Below are 21,259 nucleotides of genomic sequence, written 5' to 3'. Positions count from 1 at the left end.
CCTAGTTCGAACTAGGGGGGGTAATGTAGTCATACGGAGTTGCAAATGAAGCCCGGGATTTGAATTTCCTGGGCTTCATTTGCATAAAGCCGGCCGGTGCCATTTTTAAATGCCAGCTAGTTCGGACTGCGTGCTGCGCGGCTACATGCGGCACGAACTAGCTAGTTCGGATTAGGAAGGTGTACAGCTAGTTCGGATTAGAAAGCCTAATCCAAACTAGCATGTTCGTGCTGCGTGTAGCCGCGCAGCACGCAGTCCGAACTAGCCGGCATTTAAAAATGGCACCGGCCGGCTTTATGCAAATGAAGCCCGGGAAATTCAAATCCCGGGCTTCATTTGCAACTCCGTATGACTACATTACCCCCCCTAGTTCGAACTAGGGGGGTAGTGTAGACATACCCCCTGTCACCTAGTTCTGCTGTAATAAACCTGCTTGGACTGCTATGGACTAGAATTGCTCTCCGGAATCAGAGTGGAGAAGAGAATGTGCTTTATTCAAACACAGGGCACAAGCCGTGTAGCAAGACTCTAACTAGGACCAATATTTTTAAAATGGGAGCCTACAGTTAGTCTGCTAGATCTATCGGAGTCTTAGCTGGGAATCAGCCAAACACCCATTTGAAGGTGAACTATGGTTCATGAATCATGTTAGGGATGTTAAATATTGATTAATTGAATAGTTGAGTAACCTCATGAATTCTTATCGGTTACTTGACTATTCTATAGTCCCCGGGGGCAGGGACAGCAGCTAGTGTGCTTGGGCCCCACTCCCAAAGAGCCCTCTGCCACTCCACATTGCTGCCTCTGTATCAGAGGCAGCGTGGGGTGCCAGGTGGGAACTGGTGTGCGAGGGGAGTCAGTTTAAAAACCAGTTCCCCTTGCAGACTGGCTGCCTGTCGCCCTGTGATGCTGCCTCTGATGAAGAGGCAACAGCACGGGATGGCAGCAGCCTTTGTCTGGGGTGTGTGTCTGAGCTCCCAGACCCGGTGTGAGCCAGAACTGAGCCAGGCTGCCTGCCCGAATGGCTTCTAATACACTTTAAATGCAGAGCTGCAGCAGGGGGAAGTCCTGGACTCATTGCAAGCCAGGGACTGAGTTGGGCTGCTGTCCAACCTGCTCAAAAAATTGTTGGTAGGGGAAGGGAAAGGGAGTGCGTGTAGTCTATAGCAATCTGTAAGCATTTGCTTATTGGTTAATCAGTTAATCGACTACACTATTACATCCCTAGCTCACGTGCAATGGTATTTGGCCCAGACCTGCTGGCTTATACATTCAAGGTATGTCTAAACTTGCTCCCTAGTTCGAGGTAGGGATGCAAATGTAGGCGACCAAAATTGCTAATGAAGTGGGGATTTAAATATCCCGCGCTTCATTAGCATGATCTCGCCGGCACGTTACTCTGCTCAACAGCTGATTCGAAAGTGAAAGTGTGAGCCGGGACACGTTAGTTCGAACCAAACCCCGTGGTGCAAACTAATGTTACTCCTCAAAAAATGACAACCCCTTTGTTTGAACTAATGCGTCCCGGCACACACTTCCTGGTTCGAATCAGCTGTTGAGCGGAGTAACACACCGGCGAGATCATGCTAATGAAGCACGGGATATTTAAATCCCCGCTTCATTAGCAATTTCGGTTGCCTACATTTGCATCCCTACCTCGAACTAGGGAGCAAGTGTAGATGTACCCTCAGAGTGTCACATGGCTGTGCACTAGCACAGAAAGTCCATTCTGGCAGATGGCCACAGCTCAGAATGTGTCAGCACTAGTCCTTCCCTGCTCCCATCCCCATGTTCACTGAAATGACACAGCAGGTATTTCCAGCCACTTGTAGTCCTGCACTGTTGCCCAGTACTAAGGAATGCAGATGGCCCTGGCTTGTTCAGTACCACTTGCTAGACAAGGCTGGGTGTTGCCTTCCCAGTCGCCACAGCCTGGGGCGGGGAATGCCGGTCTTTGCATTTGTGTGGGGAAAGTGTGTGACTGTTACTCTGTCCCACAGACACTGGGGCTCCATCTGGTGGGGTGCTGGTCTCCATTATCTTTGGAATCCTGGTGTTCATCGGGCTGGTCGTGGGGATCATCTTCACACAAAGGTAAACTTTGCTCCTTCCTGGGCGAAAAGGGTACAGGCCGGAGAGGGGTCGGGAGGTACTGTGAGGAAGGAACTATGAAGTGAGGAGCCTGGCTGTGTATGTGTGTGGGGGGGATGGGGTAGGGCTTGGTCGTCCATTGGGGAGAGAACAGATAGACATTGAGGGACTGGTTAGAGATTCTAATAGGGCTTCAGCTACTTCTGCATCCTTTTTGAACAGTGTCCCCTTAAGAGACATTTACTGAGCTGCCACGTGGTCATCAGACCACACTTTTGCTAAACATTATGCCATCTTACCACAATTCGCTTCCGATTCAGCAGTGGCTACAGTGGTGTTGTCCACCACTGTTAAACAATGATTCTGACTCCTGCCATCCGAGTCGAATACTGCTCTGTAGTCACCTATCATGGAGCACCCACAGGGATGTCACTCGAAGAAGAAAAGGGAGTTACTTAGTTTGTGCAGTAACAACTGTTATTTGAGATGTGTGTCCCCGTAGGTGTTCTGCGACCCTCCCTTCCTCCCCTCTGCTCACAGTCTTATTTACTCAGGCGTAAAAGAGGAACTGAAAGGGAGGGGTTGAGCTGCGTGATTGGCACACTCGGGCGGGAGCGTCTCGAGACGCTTCCTGTGTATATGAGGCCTCACAAGGGAAACTGCTTTGCAAGGCTCCGATCTGCAGCTCCGGGCAACCTATCACCTAGAGTGGAACACCCACAGATGATGCCAAACTGCTCAAGATAGTTGATGTTAGGAATCATTAAAAACATGGTGTCATGGCTCCTTGCCCACTCTGGCATGATAAATGCAGAAATGGGGGCCAGCAAAAGTACCTCAAAACCTTATCTACCAGGCTTTGGTATAAAACTTCCCCCCAAAATCTTAACCGAGATTTTGGGGATAAAATCTCCGCTGCCACCACCCAAATATTAAGCAACCAGGGAGAGACTACTTGGGAAATCTCACCCCTAAAGTACAAACCAGGACACACAAATTAACCAATACCAGGTTAGTAAAAAGGAAAGAAAAAGAACTTTTATTATCACCACAGTATTCCTGTTGCAAGCATAATGACTAGATGGAACAGTAACAAAATAATATACTTATGGGCTGTGTCTAGACGGGCAAGTTTTTCCGCAAAAGCAGTTGCTTTTGTGGAAAAACTTCCCAGCTGTCTACACTGGCCGCTTGAATTTCCGCAAGAACACTGACTTCCTACTGTCTGAAATCAGTGCTTCTTGCGGAAATACTATGCTGCTCCCGTTCGGGCAAAAGTCCTTTTGCGCAAAAGGGCCAGTGTAGACAGCTCAGATTTGTTTTGTGCAAAAAAACCTTGATCGCGAAAAGCGTCTGTGCCAATCTAGACGCTCTTTTCCGCAAATGCTTTTAACGGAAAACTTTTCCGTTAAAAGCATTTGCGGAAAATCATGCCAGTCTAGATGTAGCCATGGAGGAGAAATTGACCATGGGCCAGGAACGTACTTACAAAGGAGAGTAAAACCCATTTTTAAATGCTCAGACCAGATCCCATTTCCCAAACCATGAAACAATAAAACCTAACGAATTTATCTAAACTTTATCCTACTTAGGGTATGTCTACACAGCAAAGTTATTTCGAAATAACTCTAGCATTTACACAGCCAAACCGCTAGTTTGAAATTAATTCGAAATAGTGGAGTGCTTATTTCGAATTTGGTAAACCTCATTCCATGAGGAATAACACCAATTTTGAAATTGCCATTTCAAAATAAGTGCTGTGTAGACACTTATTTCGAAATAGGGGGCCTCCAACCTTCCCAGGGTGCCCTGATGGCCACTCTGGTCTCAACCAAGCACACACCTCTCCCATCCCCCCTCCCCAGAGCCCTTAAAGGGGTAGACTTTGGCCACAGTGCCTGTGCCAGCTCCAAGCCTGCCAGCCCAGAGCCAGCAGTCACTGCCCCTGACCCAGTGGCCCCAAAACATGAGCCAGCAAGCCACTGGCAGCCAGCCCTCCACCGCTCCCCAGGAGCAGTCTGCCAGTTCCCAGGAGCCTGCCAGGGCCCGGAGAAGGGCACCTTCCTGGGCCAGGGTGGAGATCATGGACCTTATTCAGGTATGTGTGTGTGTGTGTGGGGGGGGTGCCCTCAACATCCATGATCTCTGCACTAGACGGAGGAACGCGGCCGTCTATAGCAGGATAGTTGCCAGCCTGGCCACGAAAGGCCACAAGTGAACCCAGGAGCAGGTTCGCATGAAAATCAACCCCAGCCCTGAGCTTCCCCGTCCTCTTGCTTCCCCCTTCCAGCTCCCTCCTCCCAAGTTTCCCCCTCCCCTTTCCCATCCTCTCTCTTTCCCTCTCCTGCCTCCTTTCCCCAGTCTCACCAGAGGTTAATCCCCCTCCCTTCCCCCAGTTTTGTTAAATAAAGAGAGTTTGTGTTCATGAAAATGCATGTATTTTATTTGACATCAGGAAGGGGGGTTAGGGAGGAGTAAGTGGAAGGACGTGAGGGAGGAATAAGTTATAAGCCCCCCCGTGGGGCAGACCAGGGAGGATCCTAGTGCTCCTCAGAGTGGAAGCTCTCCCTCAGGGCTTCCTGGATACTGACAGCCCCCAGCTGGACCTCCCAGGTGGTAGCCTGCAAAAAGTGCAGCCAGGCTCACAGCAACGTGTCCCAGAGAAGCACCAGAGTGCCCAGGGGCAGCTCTGGCTCCATGTTGCAGAGTGCTGTGGTGTCCCGAGTGAGGGCAACCAGAGCACGCAGAGACACAAATGCTTTGCTGTCCCTCATCGAGGTAGACAAGCAGGGAAACCTGAGAACTGGCTGTCTGGGGAGGGTCCCTTTAAGCACAGGTCTCAGCCTCAGGCAGCAGACACATAAAGTAAATCCTGACCTGATGCCCTGCCGGACCTGGTTTCGGCCGGCCTTAAATGCAATTCAGTGTCTACTCAGTGTGGACGCGCTATTTCGAAATAACAAAAAGCTATTTCGAAATGCATTTTGTGTCTAGATGCATTAATTTGAAATAAGCTATTTAGAAATAAGATATTTTGAAATAACACTGTAGTGTAGACATACCCTTACAGACTTTGAAGAGTATTTTCTTAGAGGGAGACATCCTGTCGCCTTCAATAGCTGGAGAGAAACCTTCCTACAGACAAAGGAGGGAAAAACCCAAAAATTCCTTTGTCACAGTTTGAAATTCCTACCTACATTTCTATTGGCTGCCTGCCACCTGGTTTAGGTAAGGGACATATTTAACCCCTTATTCCCCAGGATGCTGGCTAACCCTTCATGATCATGACACATGGTACACCCACATCTTGAACACTATGTAGAGATGTGGTCACTTCATCTTCAAAAAGATATATTGACATAAAGGTTCAGAAAAGGGCAACAGAAAAGATTAGGGGTTTGGAATGGGTGCCATATGATCAGAAATGAAAGAGACGGGGACTTTTCATCTTAGAAAAGAGGAGAGTAAGGGAGGATATGACAGAGGTCTATAAAATCATGATAGGTATGGAAAAAGTAAGGGAAAAAGTCAGCATATCCAGGCATTGCAGGAAAAGAGGAGGATCCAAAAAGAACATACAACGTCTGCAGTTGGCAGCTTTTTATGCGACATCTATAATCAGCTCTGCCAAACAAGGATTGGTTTACTTGCTCACCAAAGGCGACATAGAAGATGAGATCTGTTGATTGACTGCTCAATCCAAAAAGAAGATTTACTTGTTCCCATAACGCTAGAACTAGGGGTCACCACATGAAATTAATAGGTAGCAGGTTTAAAACATACAAAAGGAAGTTTTTCTTCATGCAGTGCACAGTCTGCCTGTGGAACTCCTTGCCAAAGAATGTTGTGAAGACCAAGACTTTTACAGGATTAAAAAAGAGCTAGATACATTCATGGAGGTTAGGCCCATCAGTGGCTATTAGCCAGGATGGGTAGCAGTGGTGTCCCTTGCCTCTGTTTGTCAGAGGCTGGAAATGGATGACAGGAGAGGAATCACATGATGATTCCCTGTTTCTGTTCACTCCTTCTGGGGCAGCTGGCATTGGCCACTGTCAGCAGACAGGATACTGGGCTAGATGGATCATTGGTCTGACCCAGTATGGCCATTCTTATGTTCTGTCTTCCAGGCGAACCTGTCACCGGCAAGCAGGGCCAGACTATGACAGCTCAACCTTTGATCGAGGTGAGATCCAAAGCCGGGAACGGGTGGGGAGCTCTGCTGAGAGAGAGCGAGGGCAGTGGGTCCAGGGGAAGGTCTGGAGTGGGTCAGACATTATTAATGAGAGAGACTGCTGGGCTCTGACTCAGCTTCTCTAGCTGCCAGCATTGACTTTGGAGTTTAGTTTGTCTCTTCTCCGAGTGGCTCTGTTTGTCTACATATGATTGTCGGCTGGTTTGCTCTGATTCTTGCAGGAATCATGAACTGTCAAGAGATTCCCAGGAATCTTGGTGACATGGTGTTTATTTTTCTCTGTTTCCTGTGCCATAGAGGAGAAGATCTGGTTGAAACCCTATGTGGAGCTACAGCCCTATGAGGACCCAAGCAGAGGGGTCTTGGAGTTCACCAAGGAGCTAGATATGGCCTGTGTCACCATGGAGAACGTTATTGGGGAGGGTAAGTCTCATTGGAGCTGACTCTGTGCCCTTGTTCATGGATTTCCCTCACATCTCTCCTGCCCCGGTAACCTCCTGTCTCTGTGGTGCTGCAGGGGAGTTTGGGGAGGTCTATCGTGGGACCCTGCGCCTGCCAGGAAAGGAGCGCATTGTGGTTGCCATCAAGACCCTAAAGTCAACATATTCGGACTCTCAGTGGTGGAATTTTCTGCGTGAGGCAACGATCATGGGCCAATTCAATCATCACAACATTGTGCGCCTGGAGGGGGTCGTCACCAAGCGTAAGAACCCATGTGGAATGGGCAGTGAGGGGCATCACCGTGCGGGTCCTGGGTCAGGGTAGGACGGCCATCTTCCTGTGAGAGCTAGAGGAGAAAAGGGTGCTGCCCTCTAGCCTGTGCAGGGAGAAGGATGTAGGCCTGTGGGAGCCGGGGACACCATCATGACCGCCCCCAGAAGGGATAGTGGGGGAATGAGGAGAAAGGGTGTCTCTTCTGTGGCACGAGGAGAGGAAAGGTATGAATTAATCCCTGGAGCTTGAGCGGGGATGGGCAATTGGATGTGGTCTAGGAGAAAGGCAGGGAGATGGCTGGGGCTGGGCTCTGAGCTGGGGGCGTGAGGTGCAGGACACAACAGGTCAGTGAGAAATGAGGAGTCATGCTGCTTTGTGGGCGAGGGAGCCAGGTGGTGTGCTGCGGGTCCTCTAGTGCAGAAGGATGCAGTGTGGGTGATGCTCTTTTCCTCTTGCTCCAGGGAAACCAATGATGATCATCACTGAGTATATGGAGAATGGAGCCCTGGACACCTTCCTCCGGGTGAGGGACCAAAGTTTGTAACATGTCCCTATGATCTGGGCACTTCTTGGCCACTGCCTGTGCTGAGGTGCAAGGAAACTAGGCCGTTGTGGCCCCTTCCACTCTGAGAGCTCTGTTCATTGGGAATTGCCCCTGCAGCTGAGGCTGGATCCCAGTCAGACTGTTTATTGCCATGGGGCTTTCCCTGCTGGGGACTGGACTGTGGGTCCCTGATTGATTCCAAAGGGCTCCCCCTCCTCTCTTCTGATCCTCTCTCCTGTGATGTTGGCTTGCGAGCTGGTAAGAAACTGTAAACTGAGAAATCTGCAGACTCCAGTGACCTGATGGGCTTGTTTCCTCCCCCCACCCCGCCTTGCTCTGCAGGAGAACGAGGACAAGTTCAGCTCTCTCCAGCTGGTAGTTATGCTACAAGGCATTGCCTCGGGTATGACCTACCTCTCAGACCGCAACTACGTGCACCGGGACTTGGCTGCCCGCAACATCCTGGTAACTCAGGGCTTGCAGTGCAAGGTGTCTGACTTCGGCCTCTCCCGAATACTGGAAAACAATGCGGAGGGGACATACGAAACCAAGGTACCGTGGCTTGGGGCCGTCAGGGTCTTAACTTCAAAGTGGAGTTATTGTGCATTGTGGGTAGAGAGCCCCCTGAACCGCCTTGCTAAGGGTGGCCAGGCCACGTGAGGATTTGGATGAGAGACCTGCATGGTGGGGGTGGGTAACTCGGATGGTGGTCCTCTTCCCTATGGAGTCAGTATTGACCTTGGTAGGATGCTTGCCAGCACTGTACTTGGGGGGCTGTCTTTTAGGTGGAGCAAACCACCAAAGTCCTGAACATCTTTAGCCTGTGCCATTTTTTATATAAACTTTTGGGATTAACCACTGTGTCCTGACCAAATTCCAACCTGGATGGTACCATGTTGCCCCCCTCTGGATTCCGTTGTATAAAGGAGTCTCCTTCATGTCTTCTCTAAAACGTGTCACTCACTTAAAGTTGCCTTATTTAGCCCAGTGGGTGAAGCGGGCCCCTTGCTAGGTATGGTTTGTAATTCACTTGGGGCTCTGCTGGGCCGAACAGTGCTGAAATACGGCCCGGGGATAACTGCTAGCTGTGCTCTCACCCCTCCCTGCAGGGCGGGAAGATCCCCATCCGCTGGACAGCACCCGAGGCCATTGCCCATCGCATCTTCACCTCGTCCAGCGACGTCTGGAGTTACGGCATTGTCATGTGGGAGGTGCTGTCCTTCGGGGACAAGCCCTACGGAGACATGACCAATCAGGAGGTAAGGAGGGCGGGGCTGTGCTGAGCAGGCAGGGCGGGGCATAGGCTGAATGGAACCGAGAAGGCACACAGTTTGCAGCCCCTGCTGTGTCACCCCACCCTCTAAGAACAGCCATTGCTCGTGTGTGTTCAGACCCCAGCCCTGTGACACTGGAATAAGCTCATTACCTGGACCTCATTCATGTTGGAGAGGCCAGGAAACAAAAACACCAGCCTCCTAATGAAGCGTCACCTGTATTTCCCCCAGGTAGCAGGCTGGTCCCTGAAGGGTTGCTTAAGCAAGGGAATCCCACATAAAGATAAAGGATGACTTTCTGTGCTCAGCAAGGTCAGCCTGCTGGATTCTTCCTCCAAGACTATTAACCCTTCCCCTACCAGTCCTGGGCTATGCCCACAGACCCCCATATCTCACATCTGGAAAGATGAACGTGTGTGTGTGGGGTGGGTGGGGGGGAAGGTGACAGTAGCAAATGTCACCTAAAAGCCTCTTATACCTATCAGTGCTGCCACTCCCAGGGCCCAGCACCTCAGGAAGGCAGCATCTCCCAGCCATGCAGCTCTACTGTTTCCCTGGCACCTCAAGCCTCCTGATCCCTCTCTCGACTGCCCACTGACCTTCCCCCACAACCGTTCCGAAGTGAGCCCATCTGCGTTACATTGCTCAGGGCCCCAGAAGATACTGTGACCATTGCATGGGCTTTCCCGGTGGAGGTGTTCCAGCCCCTCCTGGATAATCTCAGTGGTGTCCTGCCCTCAGTAGAATCTGCCCACAAGTAGAGCCCTGTGTGAATACAAGTTTCCATCCGTGGCCAGAGGAGAAGAATATGGTGCCACCACTCCCAGGAGCCTGCGCCCTGTGCTGGCAGCTTATCCCAGGCATGCAGCTGTCCCTTCCATACAGCAGTGGCTCCTGCCTGGGGTCGTACAGCTCTGCTGGGGCGGGTCTGGAAACAGTAGAGCTGCATGGCTGGGAGATGCTGCCTTCCTGAGGTGCTGGGCCCTGGGAGTGGCAGCACCCCATTCTTCTCCTTTTGGTTCCATCATCTCCTGGGCTGGCCATGTGACCCCACCCAGACTAGGGAAATACCAGGACAATCCCCTCTGTCGCAGGACCTGACTCTCCCCACCTCTGTCCTGTCCGTGCTCCACCTCTTGCCCCAACTGATATGGCCTGGGGGACTAGCAGGCTGGCACCAGCAGCAGTGGTCCGCAGTTTCTCCTTCCTCCCCACCCCCCCGCACTCACTGCAGGGGAAGTGGAGCAAGTTAGCCCCACCAGCTTTGCTCCCCAGGCCACATGGCTCTGTTTCCTGCCAGGGTGCATCGAGGTGGCCCCACCCTCTCCCCCAGAGCAGCATGGCTGGAAGAGCAAAGCAGCTGGGGCCACCTTGTTCCACTTCTCCGCCCTCACTGCTGGCCAGCCCCTCCCACCCACAACGTTTGGTAGCATGTGACCCGTCATGGCCCACCCCCCTCCTCCCACACACATTACCTCTGCTCCAGGGAGTAGAGTCCTGCAGATGAGTGGATACTGATTTCCATCTTCCCATAGAAATGTGTCTCAGCTCAGGGCTGTAGTCACAAGTCTCTGCCCTTCTGTGTGTAGGTGATGAAGAGCATAGAGGATGGGTACCGGCTCCCCCCGCCAGTGGACTGCCCATCTATCCTCTATGAGCTCATGAAAGGCTGCTGGTCACATGATCGCATGCGACGGCCCCGCTTCCAGGAGATCCAGGACCAGCTGGAACACTTCATCTCCAGCCCCCATTTGCTCCGCGCCGTTGCAGACTTCGACCCCAGGTAGTGGTGCTGGGCTGGGGGGTACTGCAGATCTGAGAGGAGAATGCTGTGGGTTCCTGGGTTCAGCATCTGTGCTTTCCCAGAGGCTGGGGCACTGACAACACAGGGAAGAGGAGCTTCTAGGCCTGTGTGTGCAAGAAATGAAGTTCTGTCTCCCTGGTGCCAGCCCAGGAAGGTTGCTGGGTTGGGTCCCAGGGAGTGCAGGGAGCAGACATACCTGCCTGGCCCCAGCAGAGGGCACTCTTGCCCCTTAGATAAGTCCCAGTTTGAGGGTGCTGCCATTCTGTTGAAGGCAGTTGCTTTGATGACGACTTTTTGTCCCCAGGGTGACGCTGCGGCTCCCCAGCTGCAGTGGGTCTGATGGGATCCCTTATCAGTCAATCCCAGAATGGCTGGAATCCATCCGCATGAAACGCTACATCATCAGCTTCCGCACCGCTGGCCTGGACACCATGGACTCCATCCTAGAGCTCACTACCGAGTAAGTAGGCACTGCGGCCCTTCGGGGTGGCTCTGGCTTCTCTCTGGCCAGTAGAGCCTGGGGCAAGATCCACACTAATCTTCTGCCACCATCCCTTTGGTGTCTGAACACGCCTCCAGCACAAATTAGCCAGGGGCCTCTTGGTACCCCCTTCCTGCTCTCTGGACTCGCCCCTTTCCGATAAGGTGATAAACCCAGCTCAGCCTAATTCCCTGGAGCTTGCTCCATAGCTGAAACCCGGTCCCTCCTTACAGGCTGTCTTATCTGCTCTGCCCTCCCCTCCTGTCTGAAGTCTGAGTTAAAGGCTCTGCTGTGTCCTGCAGGCATACAGTGGGCTCCCATCAGCCACCGGCAGGTGTTCTGCTTTAGCACTGAGAGGCAGCACTGGCACAGGCCTGCTCCAAGCCCATCAGGGCTTTGGAAAGGAGGAGCAGGGCTTGCATCAGCCTCTGAACAGGCTAGCAGGGAGGGCGGCATGTGAGGCTCTGCAGGGACAAGTTTTCCATGGTCTGGCTCAGTCAGCTGTCCAGGCGCTCTGCTCTACTGCCTCTAGCATCGCAGTGGCCTTCAATCTGCTCCAGATACAGCACATCTGATCTGGAGACGCCAAAGCTCTTCCTGGGTCTCGGTTGCCTGCAAAGGGGGCTGTCTCCTGCTCAGCCCAGAGGGGAAAGTGTATCCAGGAGCAGAGCCAAGTCTCTGCCTCACATGGAGCCTGAACCTGGGCATCAGGGGAGCCCGTGGTTAGGGCTCAGTTGGGAGGAGGGAGAGCAGGCTGGGAGAGTGGCATAGGCCTCATGCTCTCTTGAGGTATCAGGAAATGGGCAGGGCACATAGGGGCAGGGAATGGATAAGTACACGATTCAAGGGAACATAAGCGTAGAAGGGCAGAGGCCTTGGGAATGGGACACTGGAAGGGGCTGGTTTATGTGGTGGTGGGGAGATAACGGGTGCAAGAGTTGGGCTAGTTACAATAGTCAGTGATGTGTAAGCTCAGTGCCCAGGGTGCCTGTCTGCTCCCCCCTATGTCCCAGATACTAATGGCAAGAAGGTAGCAGCTAGCAGGCAGGTGTTGGTGGCAGCACTGCCAAGGGTCCTAAAATCCACTGATTACAGAGGAAGGCACTGGAGGCAGCAGGCTCTAAGCCGGAGGCAGGGAGACGTGCCTGGACCTAGGAACTGGTCCTAGGGTTTGGTTTCCACAGAATGTGCCCCTCCCCTACCAACCAGGAGCAAGAGCAGTGACTCAGCTGATCTTTCTCTCCTCCCTCCCCCAATCTGTTCAAGGGATTTGAAGAAGATGGGGATAGTGCTTCCAGGCCATCAGAAGAGGATTCTCTGTAGCATCCAGGGCTTCAAGGAGTAACTGGGCATCAGGCCTTCCAGCTGCCAACATTCCCAAGCCCAGTGGGCGTCACTTGGAGCATTCCTGTTGCAGTTATTTCCAAGAGGAGAGACTGAGGTGATCAAAGCAACTAACAGGATAAAAAGAACTCTCCTAGGAAGCCTGCCCCCTCGGCCCAGCCTGAGCCTTGCTCCATCTGACCGTGCATGTGCACTGAAGCTGCAGGGTGCTGAACGTAGACCAGAGCCAGGACTGCGTTTTCAGCTCCAACATCCGCTGCTGGCCATTTCCTGTGCTCTATTCTGTACTGCACTGAAATAGCCTCTGCAGCACCCACTCGGGCCTCTGTGATTCTGAGGGGGAAGTCTTTAGGGATGCACAGAGACATGGGGTGACAGCCCTGTCTGTTGAGTGACAGGAACTGAAAGATAGAGGAGAATTGCTGGGGAACCTCCACTGCTGCAACAGTGCGTTTTCCTTCCTTGCTTCATTGTTATGTTGAAGCAGGTACAGTCATCTGCAGAGATCAGGGTAAGGATTAATCTTATACTCACCACAGTGAGAACTATCTGCCAATAACACTAAGTAATGGGGTACCGCTTCCCCTACCGTCCGCTGCCCTGTTCTCCCAGCAATGGAGAGGAGAGCCTGAAAGAGAAGGAAATGGGGTATGCTGCTCTTTCCATGTGCTTCCTGTAGATTCTTCGGTGAGACCGAACCAGAGTTCATCCGAAGCAGGGATGCTCAAACCTTGCCAGCATGTGGCCTGTACTTCCCTTTTGCCTGTTACCGCTAGGGCAATCCCAGGGACAGAGTCCTCCACTCCGTACCTGTTCTCCCCTGGGGCCTGTTCCAAATGTGGGATGGGCTGCTTTTGCTGCAAGAGATGGGGTGGGATTGTTCCCATGTGCAAGCCATGTGGATTTTTAACGTCTCAGTGCTCAGGGACTGTAACATTTTTTGTAAATAAACTTGTGGCAGAGGTGGGGACGCTGTGGCTTGCCTTGCCTATTATGTGGGCCCCACAGGTAGCTTTCTTTCACAGGTGCCCAGATGTAGGATGTGTTTTGCAAAGGCCAGCTCTGCTGGGCATAGGCTCTCACTGCACTGCTGACCCCTGAGCAGTCTTTTTCCATTCCCTGTACCCCAATAGGTACTCAACTAGGGGAGACCCACACACTAATGGGGCAGGACTTACTGCTCTATTACAGCTGCTTCACTTGTATTGTCACTGGGGAAGTTCCAGCCTGCCCTGGCAGAGCTAGTAAGATCTGACAGATCACAGCCCTGCTGCAGCGGCACAGGGGTCCACCATGCAAGCACTTGAGTGAAACCACTATAGGTGACCCTCTCAGCTGCGGCTCTGAAAGTGACACTTCCTTGGCTCTGCAGCCCCACTGCAGGAAGAGAGCCCCACTCTACTACCAGCCAGCAGCAGAGACTGGAGATTTCTGTTTACAGTACAAGGCTTGCTTACTCCCTTCCCCCCTTCCCAGGCACACTCCTACCCACCCCCACTGGAGGGCAAGGTAGCATTTTAATTACCGTAGTGACGAACAATAGTGGCTGCTCAACAGGAGCCCCAGGCCTGGAGCCTTGGCCAGACACCATTACTCCAGGCTGTCAGTGTAGAAGACACTCTTCCACCCCTCCCCCAACAATTAGTTCTGGGCCTGATCACAAGACAAGTTATCTGAGCGGCATGATCACACACCACATGCTGATCTGCGCCTGAGAGCCCCCAGCCCTTCTGAGTGCTGCAGGAAAGCCAATGGCTCCTGGCAAAGACAGAGGGCTGTCCCTGGGTGCTGGAGGCCCATGGGCCACAGTGGAGGAACAAAAGGCATGAAGGGAAAGCAGGCATTTGAACTAGCAAAAGGCAGCATTGGGATGCAGAATTACCCTAATCTTGGCTTGTGCTCACCCCAGAAGGGGGCAGGCTCTATAGCTGCGCATGTTGCCACCCCAAGTGCAGTTGAGATCCCTCCCGAGGATTGTTGAGAACTCAAGTGAATCGTTTGCCTTCTGCGTCCTTACAAAACAAAGGGTGCAGCCGGCAGTGGCAACAGCCACCATTAAAAAGTTCATCAGTGTTTTAAGGCAGCAATAGCGGGGGGAGGGGGATAGTTTGACCTTTTGACCTAAAACCAAGTGGTTGTCCTAATAAACCAGACTATGACAGGGTGATGAGACAACCTACTTGCTATGGATTCAGAAGCTTGATGCAGCCTGGTTTCTACGCAACACCAAAATTGGCAGAGCATGCACAGGGCCATCTAGCTTATTTGCACTGCAAAAGGCACATTTACTCACAAGCTGTACATCAGTAACAAATTCCCTTCTATCATCCTAACTTATGCTGTAACCCTAGGCTGCGTCTAGACTGGCATGATTTTGTGCAGATACTTTTAATGGAAAAGTTTTTCGTTAAAAGTATTTGCGCAAGAGAGCGTCTATACTGGCATATGCTTTTGCGCAAAAGCATCCATGCCAGTGTAGACGCTCTCTTGCGCAAGAAAGCTCCGATGGCCATTTTAGCCATCAGGCTTTCTTGCGCAAGAAATTAACATTGCCTGTCTACACTGGCCTCTTGTGCAAGAATACTTGTGCAAGAGGGCTTATCCCTGAGCAGGAGCATCAGAGTATTTGCGCAAGAACCACTGATTTTGTACATTACAAAGTCAGTTTTCTTGATCAAATACTCGCGACCCGTGTAGACAGGCAGCAAGATTTTGCGCAAAAGCAGCTGCTTTTGTGCAAAATCATGCCAGTCTAGATGCAGCCCTAGTGTAGGTAAGGGAGCAGTACTTACATGCTCAGATACTGGCTTTCCCTAGGAGCCTTCCCTCAGTCAATGCACAAGAACAACGGGGTTTCATCCTGTATGTCCATTATTGGCTGCACACAATTATTCAGTTCTTCGACAGTGGCAGAGAACCTCTGGCACAGCTGAATGCAACTCTTCTCCCCCCCCCCTCCATGCATGAACAGTGTAGCTAAGATAGCTAAGGCACTAACACTGGCACAGAGATAAAGTTGCACATGACCACTATTTTAAGGTCCTCTTTGAGGCACTGACCCTCAGCTCCCATTGTCTCCAATGTTAGTTGTGAGCAGTGTGCACTTGTGAGGAGTCAGGACACAGGTGTTTTATGGCAGGACTCCAGAAAATAAGCATACAAAACCCCTGGTTTAAGTGAACTGCCAAGCAGCAGCTTGAAGTACAGGAACCCCTTGCCATTCGTGGTGGATGAGTTCCTAACACCATCGCAATTGGTAAAATGTGTGACTTCTGAGAGCCACAGCTCCCAAATTCACCACAGGGGCTGCAAGCAACTCACCGTGGGAGCTGAGCTGAGTTCCCTGGGACTGCTGGCTCCCCCCCGCAGGCTGGGAGACACCTGTGAATACGCAAATAGCAGTTCTGCAAATCGTGTAGGGTCTGTATGTCAGGTGTAGAAAACCTGCCAATGTTCTATTGCAGCGGCTTAAGTACAAAGCCTTTGTTTTCATGCAGGCTTCTCCCAGGGTCTTTACATATCTTCAATGTGGCAAGCATCCCACAGGCACCCTTGCTTCAGGTTTGTAGCGTGATCATAAGCTTGTGCAATGTCAGTTCTTTCAGCTGTGACAAGCAAAGAATCTTTGTCTGCCCCTGGGTGAGGTATGGATCCTTGTTTAACAAATGTTGTGAAGTATACAGAAACATTAACACCAGACAAATGAAAAGGCTATGTGTGAGGCCCTGCTCTACTGGCTTGGAGCCTGGTACACCTTTGTCTAAATCAAAGGATACTGAGAGCATATGCATTTGGAACACTTTGCAAATTAAGGAACAGCTGTAGGGAGTATGTTGCACTGAGCGCGGGCAAAAATTAGGATGTCACAGGTACAATGAAAGACACCACTGCTGTGTCTACATTAGTGCAATCTTGCACAAAAGCAGCCGCTTTTGCGCCAAAACTTGCTGCCTGTCTACACTGACCGCGAGTTCTTATGCAAGACCACTGACGTTCTAATATATGAAATCAGTGCTTCTTGAGCAAGAACTATGATGCTCCCACTCGGGAATAAGCCCTCACGTGCAACTGTTCTTTTTATGTTTTTATATGCCATTTATGTTTTACTTGGGATTGATAATGGCACATCCCCAGAATTTCAGGCCAGACAGGTGAAAACACAATGGCTGCGTCTAGACTGGCATGATTTTGCGAACTACTTTTAATGGAAAAGTTTTTCCGTTAAAAGTATTTCCGCAAAAGAGCATCTAGATTGGCACAGATGCTTTTGCGCAAAAAGTGCTTTTGTGCAAAAGCGCGTCTATTCTGGGCATGGATGCTTTTGCACAAGAATGCTCCGATGGCCATTTTAGCCATCGGGCTTTCTTGCGCAAAAAATTAAGGTGCCTGTTTACACTGGCCCTCTTGCGCAAATATTCTTGCGCAAGAGGACTTATCTCTGATCGGGAGCGTCAAAGTATTTGCAGAAGAAGCACTGAATTCTTACATTAGAACATCAGTGCTCCTGCACAAATTCAAGTGGCTAGTGTAGACAGCTGGCAAGTTTTTGTGCAAAAGCAGCTGCTTTTGCGCAAAATCTTGCCAGTCTAGACACACTCATTAATAAGAGCAGGAAAATACCTCCAGCATAAAGCTACAGAGTCTCAACAAAGCATCTCCCTGTGGAAGAACCGTAGCAGTCAAAGTAGATGCAGCGTATCCATTTTGTATGCTTTGTACATAGTTTCTGCCCCATACTAACCCATGAGACTAGTTTTCTGGAAAAGATCCAGTTTGCCATCTGCAAAATTGCAGAATTTTATGGCAGTAGCCCAAGTTTGTGATGCTCCTAATCCTATGCCATTTGAATAGGAAAGAATATTCACTTAGTTTCTTGTTCTGTTGTGCAGAGTTGCAAGTATGCAGCCATTCACATTCCAGCTATTAGATTGCTGGTCAATTCTCTTGTGCAAACACAAGCACATCAGTATCTTTCTATAGGAAGTATTCCTAAGTTTAAATGCACACAAAAATACCAAAATTAGATTTCCTATTGCAGGTTTCATTCTGACCCCTCTCACAAGTGCATTGCACAAAAGCTTGTGTGTACTACACACCCAACTGCTGCATGGTGGACATATTATAGCTAAACTTCAGCAAGGGTTTTGACAGGGTCCCACATGACATTCTGATATACAAGCTGGAGAAATGCAGGCTTAGCAGAACTACTATTAAGTTGATACATAATGGGTTAAAGAACCACAGACAGAGTAACTATAAATGGAATAGTGTTAGATTAGATGGAAGGCTCAAATGAGGTTCCACAAGGCTCTGTTCTGGGTCCTGTGTTGCTTAACATCTTTATCAGTGACCTGGCTGCAGGCAGAGGGAGCACGCTGATCAAGTTTGTAGATGATGTAAAGCTGGGTGGAGGGGTTACCAAATGCTTTGGCAAAGAGCTAAAATTCAGAGGGATCTTGATAAAGAACTGGGCTATAAACAACAAAATGAAATGAAGAAAACAAATGTGAGGTGCACTTAAGAAAAAAAGGCACAAATATGGAATAGGGGGCAAATGGCTTGGCATTCAAACAACATGAGTTAGCACTGTGAAGCGGTTACAAAGAAAGCAAATGCCAGGTTAAGGTACATTAACAGATGTAGCATGGAAGACACAGGTGGTGATATTTTGGTCAATGTAGAGAACCTGGAAAGTATGCAGAAGTGAGTGACAAAGATGATCAGAGAGACAGAATGCACACCACGGGTGTGTCTATACAGCAACATTATTTTGAAATAACTTAGTCTATGTCTATACAGCAGGCAGTTATTTTGAATTAATGTCGAACTGGAAGACTTACTCTGACTCCTGTGATTCTCATTGTACGAGGTGTAAGGGAAGTCGGAGGAAGAGTGCTCTATTTCGACATAAGTGCCGTGTAGGCACTCCCTATTTTAAAATAAGCTATGCAATTTAGAACACTATTTTTATAGGTATAATTGAGATTGTTTTCCATTTGGGGGAAGGGATAGCTCAGTGGTTTGAGCACTGGCCTGCTAAACCCATGATTGTGAGTGCAGTCCTTGAGTGGGCCATTTAGAGATCAGGGACAAATTTGTCATGGATGGTACTTGGTCCTGCCATGAGGGCAGGGGACTGGACTCAATGACCTCTCAAGGTCCCTTCCAGCTGTATGAGAGGTTCATCTCCATATTACATTCTGTATTCTTAGATAGCCCGAGGATGGTGAGCTTGTAGTTGCTGAAGTTGAGAGAAGCACATCCCATTGTGCACATGTTCTTACAACTCTGAGTCAGCAAGCAACAGAACTAACATTATGGTATGACTTGAGGCCTGCATAAGGGGCATATGTAATGCATACATATTCCACAGAGCTCAGTGCAGAAACCTGAAGCCTTCAACACTAAAATCAAGAGCACCTACTACTGCTTTAGAATGATTAGCTCAGCTGTAAATAAGTATCAGTCAGAAAAGATTACATGTATATGCAAAGGCAGGTAAAATAAAAGCTGTGATTTTCTAACAATAGTGACTGTCAAATAGAGCATTTATATACATAACTCATCGAGATGCTGCTAGCAGTAGATAAATGCTTGTGAAGTGATAGACTAAATGTAAGAACTTGTGTGTAAAGCAACAAGTATTCCTGCTGCCTGATTTTTTATTCAGGCTAGAAAGACCTGTGAATCAGATACACAACCTCTTCATAGAACACTAGAACTGGAAGGGACCTCAAGAGGTCGTCAAGTCCAGTCCCCTGCAATCACAGCAAGACCAAGCACCGTGTAGAGATCATCCCTGAGAGGTGTATATCTAACCTGCACTGAAGTCTCCAGTAATCGAGATCCTACAAACTCTCTAGGCACTTTATTCCAGTTCTTAAACACCCTGACAGGAAGTTTTTCTTAATGTCCAACCAAACCGCTCTTGCTACAATTTAAGCCCGTTGCTTCTTGTCCTATCATCAGAGGTTAAGGAGAATTTTTCTCTCCTTCCACCCTTTTAAATACTTGAAAGTTGTTATATTCCATATCAATTTTCTTTTTTCCAAGACTAAACAAGCCCAATTCTTTCAGTCTTCCTTCACAGATCATGTTTTTTAGCCCTTTAATTATTCTTGTTGCTCTTCTCTGGACCTTCCCCAATTTCTCCACACCTTTCTTGAAATGTGGTGCCCAGAACTGGACACAATACTCGTGTTTGCTAGAAGCATCAAGCATTCACATTGACCACAAAAGTGCTAATGGGATGCCTCAGCCATCAGTTGCTTCTCAGTTTGCAAGTGATCTTCGGCAAGAGGCAACAGTTGCCTGTCAGTAATAGAAAATTACATTAATAGTTTGACTTTCAAGACTCAAAAATGTAAATACCATCCTCATGGTACACACTGTTAATCACAAAAATAAGACAAACTACATGCTGTCCTGGGTAAACACACAAAACATGCTGCAAGTGAGTGGGACACCAAATACGGTTCTACGCCCGGGAGCTGCAGGGAGGGAAGGGGCCAGGCAGGGATGGGGACCAAGCGGTGCCAGCAGGAGTCTCCAACCCGTGGGAGGTTGCTGGAGCTTCTTCAGCCAGGGAGGCTGCATGCGGCATAGCAGCGCAGGGCGGCTGGCCTTGGGGGCCACATACGCTGCGCTCAGCCGACAATGGTCCCACAGCTATGTCAGATGAAGCGGAATGTCGGATTACCAAAGGTCGGATAATCCAGACTCTACTGTACTCAGAAAAGTGACTAACTGAATCCTTTTGTGATGCTGCACCACATTGCAGAGCCCCAGCTACGCATAAGTTTTTACTGACTTTCAAGATGTCTCTGTGTTGACTCTCGAGTGACTCAGTATTCACGGCTACAAACCCCTCTTTTAGGGCTAGGCACCTAACACAGGAGAGTGGGTTTTAGACAAGAAGCCAGTGATGCTTTTCCTCCCCCCTTACATTTGTCCCAGGCATTTAAGCACAGGTCTCCCACATTCTAGGCATGCTCTATTGCCGCCTATGCCTGTGAAGAAGCCCGTACTTGTGCCTTACCCCACCCCACCCCTATTGCAGTGGTTAGGATACTGGACGGTCTATGCAGCATGTTTCTCATTCTCCTGTTTGGGCCACACCAGGCAGGTCTGTACAGAAGGAAGTGGGGAACTGAACCTGGTCTCCCACATCCCAGCCACATATGGTAAGAGGTTGGGGGGGGGGGGGTAACCACCATTCCCCTCTCCTTCAGCCATCTTATATGGAGAACCTGACTGGATTAGGTTCCACAGACAGGATAGGTGGGGAAACGTGTTTTAAAGATCCCACTGATGCTTAGGTGTGAGATAAGCACCTGAGTGCTTGAACTAAGGAGGCTGTGCACATGCTCACTGGCTGAAAGTTGGTGCCTAAGGTACTTTGTAGTGGAAGTTCAAGTGCCTAAAGGATTAGGCAGCAATTGAGTGGTGATTTGAAGAGCTTAGCAGCAGCTGAGGCTAGATCCACAGAAGGATGTAGGGGTCAGAGCAGAGGATAAAGGAGTATTGTGAAAGAGCCCAGGGTTGCTATCGTACTTCCAGATGAGGACATGCATTCGGAGTTGGGCTCCTTTCAAGTCTGAAGAAGGTCTAGAGAAAACAATTAACTTGGAAGTACAGACTTCTAAAAGATATTTAGGCTCCTAGAGATGCTTCAATAGGAGTCAGGCACCAAACAGGTAAGGCACCTGCCTTTCTATGTGCCTAAATAACTTTGATAATCTGGCTCTTAAAATCAGAAAGTTTGAGCTCTTCAGCCTGGAGTTCAGGTGGGGAAGGGACTGGACGTTGCTGGGAC

The 21,259-nt window shown here is 49.9% G+C and overlaps 1 protein-coding gene across 4 annotated transcripts in view; it reads left to right on the top strand.

Annotated features, from left to right (window-relative positions):
• The window catches only part of EPHA1 (EPH receptor A1), a 50,746-nt gene extending 37,308 nt beyond the window's left edge, over nucleotides 1-13,438 (top strand). For all 4 annotated transcript variants that reach the window (XM_075903409.1, XM_075903415.1, XM_075903424.1 and 1 more), the window contains 10 exons: nucleotides 2,001-2,094; nucleotides 6,219-6,274; nucleotides 6,581-6,706; nucleotides 6,801-6,986; nucleotides 7,459-7,520; nucleotides 7,884-8,093; nucleotides 8,651-8,800; nucleotides 10,405-10,598; nucleotides 10,924-11,079; nucleotides 12,367-13,438. In XM_075903409.1, coding sequence (XP_075759524.1) covers nucleotides 2,001-2,094; nucleotides 6,219-6,274; nucleotides 6,581-6,706; nucleotides 6,801-6,986; nucleotides 7,459-7,520; nucleotides 7,884-8,093; nucleotides 8,651-8,800; nucleotides 10,405-10,598; nucleotides 10,924-11,079; nucleotides 12,367-12,445 — 1,313 coding nt within the window. In that variant the 3' untranslated portion in view covers nucleotides 12,446-13,438. The remainder of the gene's footprint in view (nucleotides 1-2,000; nucleotides 2,095-6,218; nucleotides 6,275-6,580; nucleotides 6,707-6,800; nucleotides 6,987-7,458; nucleotides 7,521-7,883; nucleotides 8,094-8,650; nucleotides 8,801-10,404; nucleotides 10,599-10,923; nucleotides 11,080-12,366) is intronic.
• Nucleotides 13,439-21,259: the final 7,821 nt, after the last annotated feature.

This window comes from Pelodiscus sinensis, chromosome 1, assembly GCF_049634645.1.
Source record: "Pelodiscus sinensis isolate JC-2024 chromosome 1, ASM4963464v1, whole genome shotgun sequence".
Taxonomy (NCBI): domain Eukaryota; kingdom Metazoa; phylum Chordata; order Testudines; family Trionychidae; genus Pelodiscus; species Pelodiscus sinensis.
The sequence above is the reverse complement of the archived record's forward strand: the minus strand, read 5'-3'. Positions and strand labels throughout refer to the sequence as shown.